Here is an 18,210-nt window from a genome sequence, read left to right on the forward strand (position 1 = left end):
GGCAGCCGGGAAATGCAGTCCCGGGGCGGCGACGCGGAAGATAGCGTGCACTTCGTTGATCGCTTTGACTCTTGGCGGTGTCGGCGGTAATGGCGTGGCGTGGCCCAGCAGGTTTCAGGTGAGTTTTGGCAGCCCCCCCGCTCCGCCGGTCTCCCAGTAATTTATGGCGCCTCCTGGCGTCACTACGTCGCGCCGCCGCTGAGGCAGCCGGGAAATGCAGTCCCGGGGCGGCGACGCGGAAGATAGCGTGCACTTCGTTGATCGCTTTGACTCTTGGCGGTGTCGGCGGTAATGGCGTGGCGTGGCCCAGCAGGTTTCAGGTGAGTTTTGGCAGCCCCCCCGCTCCGCCGGTCTCCCAGTAATTTATGGCGCCTCCTGGCGTCACTACGTCGCGCCGCCGCTGAGGCAGCCGGGAAATGCAGTCCCGGGGCGGCGACGCGGAAGATAGCGTGCACTTCGTTGATCGCTTTGACTCTTGGCGGTGTCGGCGGTAATGGCGTGGCGTGGCCCAGCAGGTTTCAGGTGAGTTTTGGCAGCCCCCCCGCTCCGCCGGTCTCCCAGTAATTTATGGCGCCTCCTGGCGTCACTACGTCGCGCCGCCGCTGAGGCAGCCGGGAAATGCAGTCCCGGGGCGGCGACGCGGAAGATAGCGTGCACTTCGTTGACCGCTTTGACTCTTGGCGGTGTCGGCGGTAATGGCGTGGCGTGGCCCAGCAGGTTTCAGGTGAGTTTTGGCAGCCCCCCCGCTCCGCCGGTCTCCCAGTAATTTATGGCGCCTCCTGGCGTCACTACGTCGCGCCGCCGCTGAGGCAGCCGGGAAATGCAGTCCCGGGGCGGCGACGCGGAAGATAGCGTGCACTTCGTTGATCGCTTTGACTCTTGGCGGTGTCGGCGGTAATGGCGTGGCGTGGCCCAGCAGGTTTCAGGTGAGTTTTGGCAGCCCCATTATCGTTAATGGTCATCCAGTGCAGGTTTTACCTGCGAGGGTCTTTTACACATTTGTTGTGATTTCTCCATAACAAAAATAAGACTATGTCAGAGAAAGAAACATTGTCCTATAGTGAGGAATATATAAATAAATTGATACAAGAACAAGCTGAATTTGACTATTTGGGCACTGGCCTAACGCCCATAGACACCTCTCTCAATGATAAATTGTCCCGTCTGGAGAGACTGGAGAAGAAATTGATCCGAACAAGACTACATGGACATTTGTTAACCAAATATCTACAAGCCAACATCATCCCAAAAGGACTACAGGTTCGTAATGAGCCAGCCATTTTCATTGATCTTCCAAAATTCCGCGAAGGGTTTAGTTTTGTGGCAAACAACTGTTCTCGCCACTGGATGGTGCTTGGGGTGGAAACCGCCCTTGAGTACGCGAAAAAACTGATCCTAGAGATAACGGGACTAAAGAAAGAGATCTTGGAAGATAGAAGCTTGAAGAACGCAAAAGAAGCTCTAGAAAGAGCAGAAAAGGCGACATCCGAATTTAACACCATCACATTAAGTAAGAAACTTGAGAAACTAGCTAAGGACATTAAAGCGTATGATAAAAAGGCAACATATCCCTATACGAGTGACGACTACTATATTCAAGACTCGCAGGGGTATTACACCAATAGGAACAGACAATATTCCCGGCGATTCGCTACCTTCTCAAACTCTTCCTTCGGGAGTGGTTCAGAGAACGAATCTGAAAGAGCAAGTACTAGTTCGGATACTCGCCCATACACAGAGGCCACCAACTTTCAACCACCTGAGCCATCCTTTCAACAAGGTCCATCTTACCAACCACGCACCAGATACCAGGACAATTTTGGACCAGCCAACTCGGCTTTTTTAGGGGAACCCTCTTGGATAAGTCGAGATCAGAATTGGGGGCGACCGCCCCGATGGAACCAAACACGTGGGAACCAACGGAGCAACTCCAGAGTTCGCTTCCAAGCACAAGCACAACAGAATCACGGGGAGATCCGCACCAGACGTCAGACCTATCGGTGGTAATTCCTATACTAGACAACATCTCTAATACGGAAGGCCTAACCGTACTTCAAGGAACAACTGTGTCTGGCACGAATGTTAAGGACCCTATATTGAACATCTCGAAATACACTCTGAACAAAGCAGAACACGACATTCTAGCTAGGGGTTTGTCTTTTGTTCCCACCTCCATTCCAAACTCCTTTAACATCAAACTAGAATTGCAACAATTCTTCAGGAAGATTCGCCTAAAATACTTCTTTGCAAAAAATGACAGCTACAAAAAGAATACAACTGCAACTGAATTCCGTCCGCCTTCTACTTTTACGCCGGCCTCATACTTAATGAATGATAAGATTTTGGCGTATGAGAAAGTAGTGATGTTTGAAGTGATGGAAATACTTAACAACACCAAGTACATCAAGCATAATATCACTAAAGAAGAAAGAACTGCACTATCCACATTGAACAACAACAGGTCGATTGTTATAAAGCCTGCGGATAAGGGTGGAGCGGTGGTCGTACAAGACACAGAAGATTACATAAAAGAGATCAACTCTCAACTCTGTTGTCCTGACAGTTACAAAAAGACCTCATCTGATCCTACAAAGGAGATTGCGAAGCTCATCCGTGATCTCACATCTTACGGTGTTGAACAGGGATTCCTCGCGGAATCTGAGAGCAAATTCCTCAATAAAACTGATCCAAGGATTCCGACTATTTACACCATTCCTAAAGTCCACAAAAACCTATCAAAACCCCCCGGAAGACCTATTGTGTCTGGCTGTGGCTCCATCCTGGAACCCTTGAACCAATATCTCGATAGTTTTTTACAACCGTTTGTTCTGGAAACAAGATCTTTCATTAGGGACACTACGCACACCATCCAACTTTTTGAAGGCCAACCATTTGACCGTTCCTTGCAATTGTTTGCAACTCTGGATGTATGCTCACTATACACCAGCATACCACAAAATGAGGCCATAGAAGTTATGAGCAGTGTTTTAGATTCACGTCCAAGATCACACTGGGTTCCCACAGACTTTCTTGTAAAACTATTACAAATTGCGATGGAGAAAAATTACTTTATCTTCCACAACGAGTTCTACTTTCAATGTAGAGGAGTAGCCATGGGGGCCGGATTCGCGCCGAGCCTAGCGAATCTTTATATGGATTACTTTGAGGACAGTACCATCTACTCTGCTTTGAACCCTTTCATTGACAACATCACGGCGTGGAAGAGATATATAGACGACGTCCTCATGCTTTGGACTGGGACAGAAGCCCAACTAATAGCCTTTGCTGAATGGTTGAACTCACGAAATCAAAACATTCAATTCACCATGACACATAACAATGAATCAATACCTTTTTTAGACCTGACTTTGCAAGTGGAAGAAGGTATTATTCTGATGTCTCTATACAAGAAGCCCACAGACCGCAACACCTTGTTACAATATAATTCTCATCACCCCAGAAACTTAAGGGATAATCTTCCGTACGGACAATTTTTAAGGTTGAGACGCAACTGTTCAAGAAGAAATGACTACTTTAAGGAAACCGACATACTCATTGCCAAACTGAGAGAAAGAGGATACCCAAAGGGACTGCTGAACAGATCACGCAAAAGGGCCTGGTACAGGCCTAGAGAAACGCTTCTTGAAGTGCAACCCAAAAACGAAGAAATTGAGCGATTAATTTGTGTTACAACATTTAACACCAGAAGTAATGAGATCAACAAAGTCATTAAGAAATATTGGAATTTGGTGGGACCAGAGATTGGTTATTCCGAAGCCCCCATGTTTGCGTTTAAACGTGCTAAAAACGTTAAGGACTTTGTGGTATCCTCGTACCTTGAACCCCCACCCACACCCAACATAAGATCTCTGCTACAACTACCACAAATCCAAGGACATCACAAGTGTGGTCATTGCAAGGTCTGTCCAAACACCATGGTTGGAATTAGTTTCGATCACTTGGGAAAGACCTACTCTCTTAACCACTTTTCAAACTGCAACAGCCAAAATGTAATTTATGCCATTAGATGTCCGTGCAGATTGATATATGTAGGCCAAACCACACAAAAAGTCAAAAATAGGATCCAACAACATCAGAGTAGGATCAAATGTAAATCCCTTGGGGCTCCACTCGTTGAACACTACACTAACACAAGACACACACACCAGGATCTAGAGTGGTGGGTGCTTGAGAAAGTTACACTACACAGAAGGGATGGTAACATGGGCACTTCTCTTAATTATAAGGAGTGTCGTTGGATCCATCTCCTTGATGCCACTAACTCCGGTTTGAATGAGCATGAGGAGACTTACTTACAAATGAGCAAACTCTAAACTTCATTGTTGATCTGTTTGAAGATTCTCTAGTAGATGGATTACTGGGTATTCATCTAGTAATCTTGTCCTGAGTATGTTTCCCCTTTTTTCAGCGTAAACATTTGTGCCTTATGCCAGCATTATTTACGTGAGATGTGGATTTGGCTTTAATTGTGATATTTATGTGTATAATATCTGTAACTTTAGTGTTCTGTAGGTTTTTTTAAAAAAATTGTTTTTGGTTTTCCACCTTATTATACATATAGGGCTCAATATGCCGTATGCCATGATCATTGTTATGTTATGTTGGTTAATGCCATTCATAATGTCTGCACACCTAGCTCGTAATATATGAAATGTTTGTGAACACTGAAACATGTAAATTCCTATATCTGCCAATGTTTGTGAACACTGAAACATGTAAATTCCTATATCTGGCAAGCCGGGTTTTTGGAAGCACATCCGCATTCACCGCAATCGTATCGAACATGTTCGCGTGTATAATACCTCTGTTATTCCTTTAAAACACACAGATTCTCTCTGTTCTTAAGTATTCCGTGCGAGCCCTCTCAAAAATCCATCCCAGGTCTTCCCCCCTTTTTTGCTGATTCATTCCGGCTGCCGCACGTCCACGGCTGCTCCACTACGTCATATAGTCAGCTCTGGCGTTCGCTCGCTGTCAGTTGCAGCTGAGCCTTTGACGGAACAAGTTGTCCATTCACGGACTTGAAGTAAGTCGGCGTCCCGCCGTCACGTTCACCGCTTGAACCTTAGTAGCCGTAACCGAAACAAGACTTGCTATTAATGTCACTCTACTCGCATTTGAACCTTAAGATAACAATACACGGCAATACCTTTAATCAAATTGATTTTACTCGCATTTGGTCCTCTTGAACGTTATGATAACAATACACGATACCCTTAATCAAATTGATTTCACTCGCATATGGTTTTTTGGTCTACTAGAACGTAGTGACACTAATATGCGGCAATACCATATATGTTTAATGTCGCGCTTTCGCGCCCGGCACAACCAGTAATTTATATCTCCGTGCATTGGATGGTTAATATGCCTTGCGGTTGGCAAGATCTTATTTAAGGACAACGGGCCTTTGATTGCCTTATATTTCAGTAACAGTTTTCTCTATATTAAGTTGATGCATACAAAGGCATCTTGTTATGTGATGATTACCTTGTTCAATTTCTCAACAACGCCCCTATCCTTTATGTTCACAGTACGTGGCGATTGTAGAGACAGCACCACTTTCCCTTTTAAATCATATATCACCGCCTCACAGGTACGTGCTTCTTGCTTGTAAACAGGTATGTTTTAAATATCTCTACACGCAGCCTGTCGAGTCCTTACTACAGCTCCTCCTCTTTAATTTCTTGCAGGAGTTAAATATTTTTCTCACATTTGATGTTGGCCATCTGCATTAGAGACAACAGGAATCCTTTTCCTCATAATTAAGTCGGTTCCCCAGGTGAGCTAATTGACCGTATTTGGGAAATTAATTATTCCCTTTACATGTGACGCACACACTGCCCTGACACCAAACTCTTTGCGCTTACAGGTCCCCAACCTCGCTTGTCCTGATGAAGACCCTCTTTGATGCGTACTAATTGGCACACTTTCTTTGGGTCGAAACGTCGACGTTACATGTCCTATGTGTCTCATGCAAATCCACTTATGCAGCAAGAAAATTGAACCCTAAAGTGGCTTATGCATTGTTAATAGGACCCTGTTTGTTGATTATGTTTATGTATTGTCCATTGTACATATTCGTTATATGTGATGTGTTTTGTGCAAATTATCACTGTTTCACCAATTGTTTCACTATGAATGTGTTTTTTGGTTGGTTTACCCTGTAAATATTCTGGTGCTCTAGATACATTAATTAATATCATTCTATCAAGTGACTTGGATTCTGTCCTGTTTCTTTGGTTTTGTGTGTGTCCTTGATAATTGAAAAAGTGTATTCAGCACATATTAAGTTATTTCGTTCATTCCCCGACAGAACCATTGTTCTTGCATACACTATTACGCCCAGGTTCTGAGGGTTACTGGGTTGCCCCATTATCGTTAATGGGCATAAATACTTTAGACATTGCCTCTAGGTTATGCCTGCCAGATTTTCTTCCATACTACCATATTTTGATTGTTGCCTAAGTGGGGCTTCCACCCTCCTCAACCAATTACTTACATCTTTTATTACATCCTTAGTTTGTCAAAAAGAGACTACCTATTCTTCTAGGAACTGTTTCATTCTCTAACTGGTAGGAAAACGTCATTCTGCACAGAATTCAGCTGCATTTGAGTTGATTAGGCTCTGGTCACATCCTCTTATCTGTGCAAAAGTAGTGGGTCAGTTCCATGTGGGTGGATAGTACAGCTCTGTTTCTTTATCATTCATAGCACTATGTGGGTAAGACTTACTCAAGAGACCATTACATTTCCTTGTGCGGGTTCGTGTTTCAGAAAAATCGTGACTGGGCAAATTTTGTTGACTTGGGCAATTTTTATTTTTCACACTTATCATACTCTGATGGATTAATTTTAACAAACTTACATCAGTTTTAGCTAATGTACACAGAGGTTATTTTATGTTAGACATTATCATCACCATTAAGGTAACTGTCAATCAATGTTCTTCAAACTGTAATGCTGCGCCGCCTAGCATATAAAAAAGAGAATTGTGTCTGCCAATCAGAATATCAAGCACATTTTTCACAAATATTCTGTACAATTCATAGCTAGGAACATATTTCACAGGTCAAACATTGCAGTTATGTTCAGTTATCCCTTTTAGAAATGGAATCAAATACACAATTGCCAATTTTCCATTGGCAGTCTTCCTAAAACTCAAAGTATCCATAGTGTGATTCCTTATCAGAAATGGGCAGGTGGGTAGGAAGATTTTTAGGGTTAGGTGCAGCCCTCCCCCACTTTGACACCTACTCCCAGTCAGTGACAGAACACGTTACTGATGGCCCATTAGAAGGGCTCATTACCACGGTGTTTTTCACTAAACACACAGGGCCCGATTCACAGAACTAACTTAAGACAAAATCCTAAACTCACTACCATTTTGGTATTCACAGAAGGCACTTACTCATTTCGGTATTCACAGAAGTTAGGAGTCCTAACTTTAGGACTCCTAAATGCCTTCTGTGAATACCGAAAGTCTTAAAATTAGGATTTTTCTCAATTTAGTAGTCCTAAGTTTAGGACTCCTAACTTTAGGACTCCTAAATGCCTTCTGTGAATACCGAAAGTCTTAAAATTAGGATTTTTCTCAGTTTAGTAGTAGTATAGTTAGGACTCCTAACTTTAGGACTCCTAAATGGACTACTAAATTGAGAAAAATCCTAATTTTAAGACTTTCGGTATTCACAGAAGGCATTTAGGAGTCCTAAAGTTAGGAGTCCTAACTATACTACTACTAAACGGAGAAAAATCCTAATTTTAAGACTTTCGGTATTCACAGAAGGCATTTAGGAGTCCTAAAGTTAGGAGTCCTAACTTCTGTGAATACCGAAATGAGTAAGTGCCTTCTGTGAATACCAAAATGAGTAAGTGCCTTCTGTGAATACCAAAATGGTAGTAAGTTTAGGATTTTGTCTTAAGTTAGTTCTGTGAATCGGGCCCACTGTTTTTTAGCATGGTGTCTCTCTCTGTTCTCCAAGAGAATAATAAATGTTCCTCTTGGCCATAACATGGCATCTCCTTAACGTCAATTAAGACTCCCAGTCGCATAATTTGTAGACATATGTTTATCCAATTGTTGAGACTACCATTTCACACAAGAATTTTGGTTCTAGCTTTTCTGTTTTTTTTCACAATAATGTTTCTTTGGGGAAAGTAAGTTTAGGTCAAGGCCTCATCTCAACTTAAGACACACCACATGCCTTTTGTTCTCAAGTGAAGGATACAGCTACTCAGATATTCCCCAGTCTGGCCCAATAGTCACACTATGACTCATATCTTCTTTCCACGTCGTTTTTTCTCCTGGATACTCCTGACTGCAAATTCCTCAACTTGTGAATATCCCTAGATGCCAGATTGGATAAAAAAAAAAAAAATCAAAGCAATGGTCCTGCATGGCAGTATGTGGTGCTGTGCGACTCTGAGTTGAGGCCATTCCACTCTGGAAGTAACATGCAGAGTCAAATGTAAAAGCCACCCACGCAAGCTGACGTGAGTTTCTTTCTTTCAGTGACTTCCGATACGGATCCGAAGCATTTTCAGTTTGCTGTGGTCCCTTTTGGCCTCACCTGTGATGGCGGTGGACCGCTACCCATCTGAGAAGTCCGGGGTGTCAGTCTTCCCCTACTTGGGCAAATGGCGGCTGAAGAAGGGCTCACCATAGTCAGTTGCGGACCAGCTCCAGACAACGACAAACCTTGGCATTCCTGCGTTTCTCAATCAACCAGCCAAAGTCACGACTCCTTCACAAAGGCTCCCTTTCACTGAAGCATCCTGGATATGGTGCACTTTCCATCCTTTCCTTCGGACCAAGGAGTCCAGGACATTCAGATTATTATCTCGATGTTTCAACCTATCTCCTGGATTTTAGGGAGGATGGCTCTTAGGCTTCTTGGCCAGTTTGCCTCCTGCATTCAGCTTGCCAACCATGCCAGATGGACATAGAAGCGTTGCAGTGAGACTTAAAGTCTCAGTGGGCCCAGAACCAGAGGAGCGTGTCAGATTCCCTCAAGGTATCGGAGGAGACTGCCAAAGACCAGCAGTGATGGCAGCTCGTCTGCAATTAGATCAGAGGCAGATTGCTCTTACCAGCCCCAACCAGAGTTGACGATGATGCATGTGTTACTACTGGGCTGCTGAGGTCATCTTGGAAATTTGGAGATCAGAGGACTCTGGTGTCTGGCAAAGACGTGTCTCCTCATCAACCTGCTGAAGTTGCGGGTGATTTGCTTGCCATTGAAAGCCTTCCTGCCCACAGTCAAGGGACAGGTGGTGCAGGTTTGTTTCATGTCAGGTTGCAGACACCACCGCCAAGTGGTATTGCAACAAACAGGGCAGAAGTGACACAGGGCATCTTCCAACAGTGGGGAGAAACCAGCTTTGCCACCATCAACCTCTCCTGACCCAAATCCTTAATAAGATCAGGAATGATGTGGTCCTGGTCATCCTAGTGGCAGGAGTGGCCAGCACAGGTAAGAGCTGCGGGCGGGGTGTGGGGGGGAGTCAACACGACTGGATAGGTAAAATAAAATTAAAAAATAAATAAAACCACTTACCTTGTGCTTGCCACATCTCCGACTCGGGGAGGGCAAGGTAAGTGTTTTTATTTCTGTTCTTTATTTTATTTGACCTATCCCGTCATTTGTCGACTCACCCCCATCCCGCCACACCTCTCTTACCTGTGCCGGCCGTGTCTGCTTAGTGCCACTGGATTGAGCCAGAAGAGTTTGACTTTCAGAACGGTTGGGCATCTGTCCTCCAATCAAGCGACTTCCACTGAGGAAGAACCTCCTGTCACAGCAGCAGGGTTGGGTTGTGCACCCTAGCCTGTGCAATCTGCACCTCCATACGTGGCGATTGAACTGAAGTAGTTGTGTTATTTTCATGTGCCCTTTCCCAAAATCTATATATAGGGTGTTCAGACAAGTTTGTGGCATGGGGTGGTGCCCTGCAGTTCGCTCTGGTGTAGGCCAAACTGTCAGATGTTTATTATTTGCAACCCAGCAATGCGTTGCCCTGGGCACAGTAAAAGGTTACCTGTTGGCTCTTTCAGACTTTTTACAATTGCCAGGCCACCTGTCATTGTTCAAATCCCCAGTTGCGATGAGTTTTATAAAAGGTTTGCAACATAAATTTCCATCAACACCCTTTTGTGATGGCACAGGGGGACTTGAATTTAGTCCTCACCTTTCTAATGTGCACTCCTTTCGAATTAATGCACTGCTTGTTTTGTCTGCTCACCTTAAAAATGATCTTCCTGGTGACAATAACATTCGCATGCCGAGTGAGCGAACTTCGGGCCCTTTCATTCCAACCTCCTTATGCCATCTTTTTCCCAGACAAACTGCTGCTTAGGACTTGATCATCATTCCTAACGAAGTTGTGACACCTTTTCACGTCAGTCAAGCCATCGCGCTACCGACCTTCTTAGCTCCACTCCATCCTTTGGACCCCAAGAGAGCACTCACCGTTCACACTGGTTGCACCAAAGAACATGGAGTGGACATTCTGCTCTTTGTGGGGTTTCTCTGGGCAAAGAAGGGTGAAGAGGTACAGAAATGGACCATTTCTCAATAGACGTCCTTTGCATTTAGATCTGCTATGCACTAGCTACAACTCAACACCCAGAAGGCCTACGAGCTTACTCAACTGTAGTCAAGGCCAGGGTGAAATTGGTACTCAGGAAATGGCCGAAGGGCCGGTAGCCGAGTTCTAGCTGTGGGCTGCTTTTTTGGGCAGCCTAGGGGCTGTCTGTGCTGGAAGGATGCCGCCAGCAGCCCAGTGGGTGCCTGAGTGTCCTTTTTAGAGGCAGATAGGCGGAGTTATCACTCCCTTTCTCTCGCTGGGCCAGCCCATTAACGTATGCGGATTGAGCAGGGGCAGGGGGCCTCAGCAGAAGTGGTCTCACTTGCATTCATGTGTGGCTCAGCAGTGTGAACTAATCTGTGCATTTTTTTTTATCTAAGTGAAGTTAATAAAACATGCCTCCGACTCCCTTTCTTTTCATAAAATGTTGCTGAAGCAGTGTTTTGCGGAAAGGCAATATGCAAATGTGGGCCACTGTTTTTGGTGTGCCTGGGCTGAGTTGTGATCCCAATCCAACCCTGGTCAAGGCTGCTATCACTTCATTGTCACAAGGAGTACCAGTCCTTTATATCTGCCAGGCAGTTACATGGGCATCAGAGCACATGTTCAAGAAGCACTGCTGCTGGGGCATCCGGGTCGGTCGAGGTGGGCATTTTACCCACTCTGTCCTGCATGAATTTTTTTACTCTTTGCCATTCCACAGACCCACCACCATTGGGAGGCCCCGCTTTGGAATCTTTTTATAAGGTGAGAAATCTGCAGTTATAAGTATCTATCAACAAGTTACTTACCTTCTGTAACACTCTTTTCTGGTGGATACTCTATCTAACAGCAGATTCCTCACTGTCCTCCCACTTCCCTGTTCTGTGGTATGGTCTCTCCCCTCTAGAAGATCCCATCATAGGAATCTGCACACTAGCTCTTTCAATTAGTCCTACGCTATGCGTCTGAGGATACGGAATAGTTCTAAAAAGTAACTGATGTAAGCACGCATGGATGGCACTTACATGTGGCTTTGCACATCACTTCCGGAGTGGAATGGCATTGATGTAGAATCACATGGTTCCCCCTACCAGCACAGGAGAACTGCTTTGAAAATGTTCTAGATCCAGTCTAGCGCCCAGGGATATTCAGAAGGTGAGGAATCTGCGGTTAGATGGAGTATCCACCAGAAAGAACTGAAGATGGACTGTTATTTTTTAGGTTGAGCCTGAGTGATCATGGGCCAGCACATGCGTTCTTGCTTGCGAGACTTTTGTATTAAAATATGGGTTTGGAACCCACTCATTGCTTACCATTCGTTGGCATCATTGCCACTCTTCTTTGCTGTCTTATAATTGGGTAGCGTTTGCCATGCGTCACTTCCTTTACTTTCTGTGGCGCACGGCCCAAGCACAGATACATTTTATTTTATTCGTTTCCCTGCACTTTTAGGCTGTGATTCTGGAACTATTTATTTTATCCTCCCCCCCCCCATCCTTTTTGCTTTTATCACTCCCACCCCATCCTGTTTTGCTTTTACCCATCCCTCCTTTCCCTCCCACCTGCCTCCGTTTCTTCTGACAATGCTTTTTTTTGTTGCAGATTTTTATAGTGCGAACCTGGCCTGAAAGAATTATAGTGCTTCAGAAGAAAATCAGTTCCCCATACAAAACTGTTTTAAGCACAAGCTAATTAACTGATTTGCACGGAACCACAGGATGTTGCAGAAAAGCCGAGATTTGAACCTAGTTACCCGGTTCTAACATCCACAGCTCTAGCCGCAACACTACATACCCTGACGGTACAAAAACTAATCACAGGAATGAGATTAGGATATTTGGAGGCATCAGCATGCAATATGTCTGTCACATTTGCACATGCGAGTAAATCAGAGGCTAGTGGATAACTGGCAAAGCCGTTTTTAGGTCTCGACCTTGCTATCGCGTAAGCGATCGCAAAGCGAGACTATAGAAAGCGGATTTGAAAAGTGCTCCCAAAAAGCGGATTGCATGGCTAGCACGCGCACAATCACGCACATCGTGCCGCCATGCAATCCGCCTTTTGGGAGCACTTCAAAGGGTCCGCTCCCCCGCCCCCAAGCGCGCGCGTGCGCGCCACGCTCCGCCGGGCTTGTTTATTTAACATCCATTTTGAGTAGCGCTGGTGCGTGCAGCACGGATCAAAGACTTTCCACCGTCGTTTGTCCGACGAAAGATAGCACTGCGTTGTTCCAGCAGATTGTTTCGTTTTCCTGCCACGGTGGGTCATTGTGAAACTCACCAACTCAGCTCTCTTTCCGTGGGCCGAACTGAAGAAACTGATCGGCAGTATCGGATGCAGATGTTCCGTCAAGGACACGTTTGCCCGGGTTGGCTCTGACGGGGTTTCGCTCCAAACCTGGACGGCTGCGTTGCCATTTAATAAAAGGTATTATCAGAACCTGCTTCAGATCACGAAAGCTGGGTCACAGCCACGAGCTTGCACCAGAATTTAGTCAACAATGTCGCCTAATTTGATCCCCCGTTACCACAGAATACGAGGGGCCCTGGTTCCAATATGTAGTAGCCTGCAGATGGAGTCCTTCTTTCTGTAGTGAACTCCAGAGGTGCAATACATAAACCAACTTCCATAAATGCCTCGGTATCAGATCAAAGAATTAAAAAATGTCAGAAGTGAACTGAAACGTGTCTCCCTTTCAGTGTTTGAACAACCTTTGTAACTCTACTCTGTGAGCGGCCTTTCACCTTGTCTGCCGGGACTGGGGGCAGTCCGTGTGCCAGCACAAATGAACTGTAATAAATGATTACCATTGAGTAGTGTTTCCTATTGCAGGCGAGTTGTGGTGCCACATGGAGGCCTTGCCCAGGAGAACAGTTCTAGCAGGCGCACACTGACCATTAATAATAAGAGCTTGGCTTTATACAGCGCTTCATAGTTTGTGTTGCCAACTGTAAGAGCTGTGAGAAGCAGTGTGTTACAATTAGCCAGTGTAATGGCACTGAAGTCCCCGACCTGGGTAGGAATGGAGGCCAAACAGGCTCGGAGGGGATTCAACCTCATAGAATGCAAGTAACTGCAGACGCCAGTGGCGAGCGCTTAACTCACCGAGCCTCCTGCCCCCTCGTGCCCCATAAGAATAAGCTATTAAGGCGCATTTCCTCCCTCTGTAAGGGTGAAGGAGGGGCGGGCCGAAAGTAGCAAGCACTGTATGCGAAAACTGCAGAGTGTTGGCACTAGAAGTAATTGGGTTTGACACTTCCTAGAGAGGCCTACAATAACAAGCATTTGCAATGCAATAGGTCTCGCAGTTACGCGAGTTTGAGCTACTGACATTGTAAATAACAATGCCTTTTATTTATGTTTTTAAAAAGAAAACAAAATAAAAGGCATTGTTATTTGCAATGTCAATAGCTCAAACTCGCGTTAATGCGAGACCTATTGCATTGCAAATGCTTGTTAGGTTGTGCCATGCGCTGCTCTGCGAGGCATGCTGTACTCAGGAATAGACTTGAAGCTCCGCCCACTCTCCGCCCATCTTTTCAATTAGCTCCTGTTGCTGTCCTTTCTAAATGGTTGCTTCTGATTCATTAATAGGCTTGTTAGCCCCTCCTTAGTAACGCCTTGTCTGCATTGGTAACATCCCATGAGGGCTGGACTTTTTACTTGTGTGGTTCCATGGTATGTTTATATAGTCCGTGAGCACTATTTTCTTTAATTATTTCTATCCTTCTGCAGACACGACTATCCTGTAACGCTTTTATTATGTGCGCGAGGCACCGGCAGCCACTCAATTCTTTTGTCATACTTGGCTACCGAAATTAACGCGAACTCACTAATGGCGCCCGTGGCTCATTGCCCCTCATCTCCGTCCTGCCCCGGACACAGCACTTTACGTTTTCAGCACGGTGCCCACTTTCAGATTAACAACATGGGCGCCCGCTTTCACATTAACATGGGCGCCCGCTTTCACATTAACACGGGCGCCCGCTTTCTTTGCCACCAATACACGTAACAAGCATTTGCAATGCAATAGGTCTTGCTTTTTCAAAACGTTGACCTATTGGGATAAATGACAATGCCTTTTATAATTGCAGGTTTTTTAAACACATAAATAAAAGGAATCGTCATTTACAATGCCAATAGCTCAAAATCTCGCAAATGTGAGACCTATTGCAACGGAAATGCTTGTTCTGACCGTCTGTGGTGTGAACAACGACAGACAGCAGATGCAATGCAGCCACTTCCTTCTTATTAATTTATTGAAGTGCCGCACACTCGTCGATGGTAAACTCGGATCCCCAAGGTACATGCCAAGAGGCACTCCACTGTAATAGACCTTTAGAGACACACATCACACAAATATTCTCGGCGGGTGATATATATATATTTTTTAAACCAGCCAGTTACACTCAAGCACCGTGTGTCACAACAGGTCCTAAAACACGAGCTACGTCTTTCTTATCTCCGAACAAAGCCTGCTGAAGGGTAGGTTGCCTTCACCAGATGGTGAGCTCCTCGTGTGTCTGGTGTTGGGTTACTACAGACCGTGCCGCGCGTCTGCACTCTGGCTCTTCTGTGGTACACATTTCTTGTGCTTATTATTGTGCTGCTGGCCAGGATACTGATAGAGTTTAACAGCTAGGAGGACTTCAGCCAACCAACGCTCTATCCGTGCATGTATTTTTCCACTGGCAGAATGCATCACGTCCATGGTTTACGTTTTACTCTCTGTACCTTGAAATACGGGAGCCACCAACTTTTTTTTTATTAATCATGTGTATAAGCTGCCCAAGGCAATGCACTGGCATAAAGACGTAGTACTGTTTTTGCAAAAGGAAGCCATACTCAGCCCCCTTCAGACTCATCTATATTTATGTAAAACGAATAGATAGCACACTCTGTAGCTCTTTCTCTGTATGCAGTTTCTTCTCCCCCCTCCAAACTGACAGAAGGAAATCAAAAGGCCCTATGACGTGGACAGCGCAGGCTACATCATAGCACTTTTTAGGTCGAATTTGCTGTGCATTCAAAGACAGAGGTCAAATGTCAAGCTCTGTCTTCCGAGAGAGCTTGGTGTTTACTTTTCTTTCTCTGACTTCATAGTGAGAGGATTTATATGACAGTCTTGCTGGATACTTGGGGTTTGAAAGGGTTTTCTCTAGCACACAACAACATTTAAACAAATTGTGAAAGTATTTCAGAATATATCATAATAAGGAACGCTCAAATGAAGCACATTTTGTGTTAATTCTGAATTGTGTTGGAAACAAAAACTTTAATATGATCAAAACAAATGATTACACTAGGTGATGCCATTTTCACACATTATCCTTTGTGAGCTGTATAGTTTTATTAGTAAAACAGTCTGTCTGTACAAATGTAATGGTCAGTTCAATTGAAAGTTTGTTGTCTCAAATGGCAGTGTGCTACCAAACCATGAATACTCCACTCTATGACACTCCACTGTACTATGCACCACTCCATGCCACTGCATTCTTTCTGCACCACGCCAAGGCACTACACTCTGCTCCACTCTATGCCACTTCACACTACGCCTCTCTACTCTATGCCTGCACTCTACACCATTCCAGTCTAGGCCACTCCAATCTACTCGGCAAAACTCCACTCTACACCACTTCACTCTACACCACTCTTCAACACTGCCATCGTGCCAATACACTCTATTCAATGCACTTTACTCTGTAGCATTCAACTCTACACCCCTGCACTCTATGCCAATCCACTGTACACCACTTCAATCTACTATGCACTACATGCCATTGCACTCTATACAACTTTATTCTACATCATTACACGTTAGGGTCGGCACTGTACCAGGCACCACTCCACTTTACACCTCTTCACTCTACTCTGAAACAATCTACTCTATGTCACTGCACTCTACGCCACTCCACTCTAAACCACTGCACTCTCGCACAACGGCACTCAACTCTGTGCCGCTGTACTCTACGTCACTGCTCTGTATGCCACACTACTGTACTCCACTGTACTCTGACACTGCAACACTGCACTATGTGGCAAATCACTCTACTCTGCATCACTGCACTTTACACCACTGCACTATGTGGCAAATCACTCTACTCTGCATCACTGCACTTTACACCACTGAACTCTGCATCACTCCGCGCCACTCTACTCCATGCCACTCTACTCTGCACCACTCCACCTCTGCACCACTCCACTCTACTATGCACCACTGTAATCTACGCCACTACATTCTACAACACTGCATTGAACAGTGCTGAATTCTATGCCGCTGCAATCTACGTCATTATACTCTGCAATACTCTACGCCAATGTACTCTACACCAGTCCACTTTACTCTACGCCACACCATGCCACATCACATCACTGCACTGCACCCTACTCTGCCGCACTGCACTCTACGTCACTGCACTCTATGCCACAGCACCACTGTACTCAATGCCACTGCATTCTATGCCACTCTACTCAACACCACTCTACACCAATGCACTCTATCCTACTCTACACCACTGCACTCCACAACACTTTATTCTGCAACACTGCACTCTATGCCAATCTACCCTGCACTACTGTATACTATGCCAATGCACTCCTACAGCACTCCACCCTACACCACTCTACTCTGCATCACTCAACTCTACTCTGGACCACTCTACGCCATTGCACTCTTTGCCACTCTACTCTGCACCTCTCCAATCTATGCCACTGCACTGTACTATGCAACACTCTAATCTATGCCACTGTACTCTACTACACTGCATTGTACGCCTCAGAATTTTATGCCTCTGCAGTCTATGCTACTATACTCTGTAACACTCTAAGCCAATGCACTAAACTCCAGTGCACTCCACTCTACACCACTACACGCGACTCCACTATATGCCACTCCAATACACAACACTCTATGCCGCCCCACAACCCTCTACTCCACTATTCTCCATCCCACTCTACGACACTCCAAGCCACTTTCCTCTATGCCACTAACTTTTAGCCATGCAGAACATAAGCCACATTGGTGTACAACAAGGCCAAAACACATTGGCAAAGTCAATAGCCCTTGCATATTGGAGGCCTATTGGCTTTGCCAATGCTTGTTCTTTAACGTCCTTCTCTCAACGAATCACCGGCCCTGCAGTTCACCACTCCACTCCACTCCATTGCCAAAGCCAAAAGCTCACTCATAGGCAAAACCTATTGGCTTTGCCAATGCTGGTCATTAACTGTGATACACTTCATGGAAACAACTTACTGTGGAATCGTCTGTGTTGCAGGCTTCATACTTGACACTCAGCTCAGGCATGTTTTTGTCAATTCTTTCCTAGTAAGGCTGGACCGTTTTTGATGTCACTATAAAGAAAAAAGTAAACAGTCATTTCCAATTGATTCAGGCCCTGCCAATCACACAGCAATTACAGTGGCTGTTTGGTGCAACACCCCCCCCCCCCCCTCCCCCCTAACGAGTACTGTTCTTCACCTCTCTTGCACCCAGGGTTTTCAGTGGGCCGGGTTTGCCCCCAATTCTGAAAAGCAGGTGCCAAAACGGGTCCCTTTCGGGCTCTCTTTTATTGTCCTCACTAGGCCTGGGCGATGAACTTCGCTCCGTTCACGGAGTTT

At 45.3% G+C, this 18,210-nt stretch overlaps 1 protein-coding gene across 3 annotated transcripts in view; it reads right to left on the reverse strand.

Moving 5' to 3' along the window:
- The window catches only part of LOC146862015 (broad substrate specificity ATP-binding cassette transporter ABCG2-like), a 667,466-nt gene that overhangs the window by 336,034 nt on the left and 313,222 nt on the right, over positions 1-18,210 (reverse strand). For all 3 annotated transcript variants that reach the window (XM_085641173.1, XM_085641175.1, XM_085641174.1), the window contains one exon: positions 17,846-17,943. In XM_085641173.1, the coding sequence (XP_085497299.1) occupies positions 17,846-17,896 (51 nt within the window). In that variant the 5' untranslated portion in view covers positions 17,897-17,943. The remainder of the gene's footprint in view (positions 1-17,845; positions 17,944-18,210) is intronic.

Source organism: Triturus cristatus, chromosome 2_2 (assembly GCF_964204655.1).
Source record: "Triturus cristatus chromosome 2_2, aTriCri1.1, whole genome shotgun sequence".
NCBI lineage: Eukaryota > Metazoa > Chordata > Amphibia > Caudata > Salamandridae > Triturus > Triturus cristatus.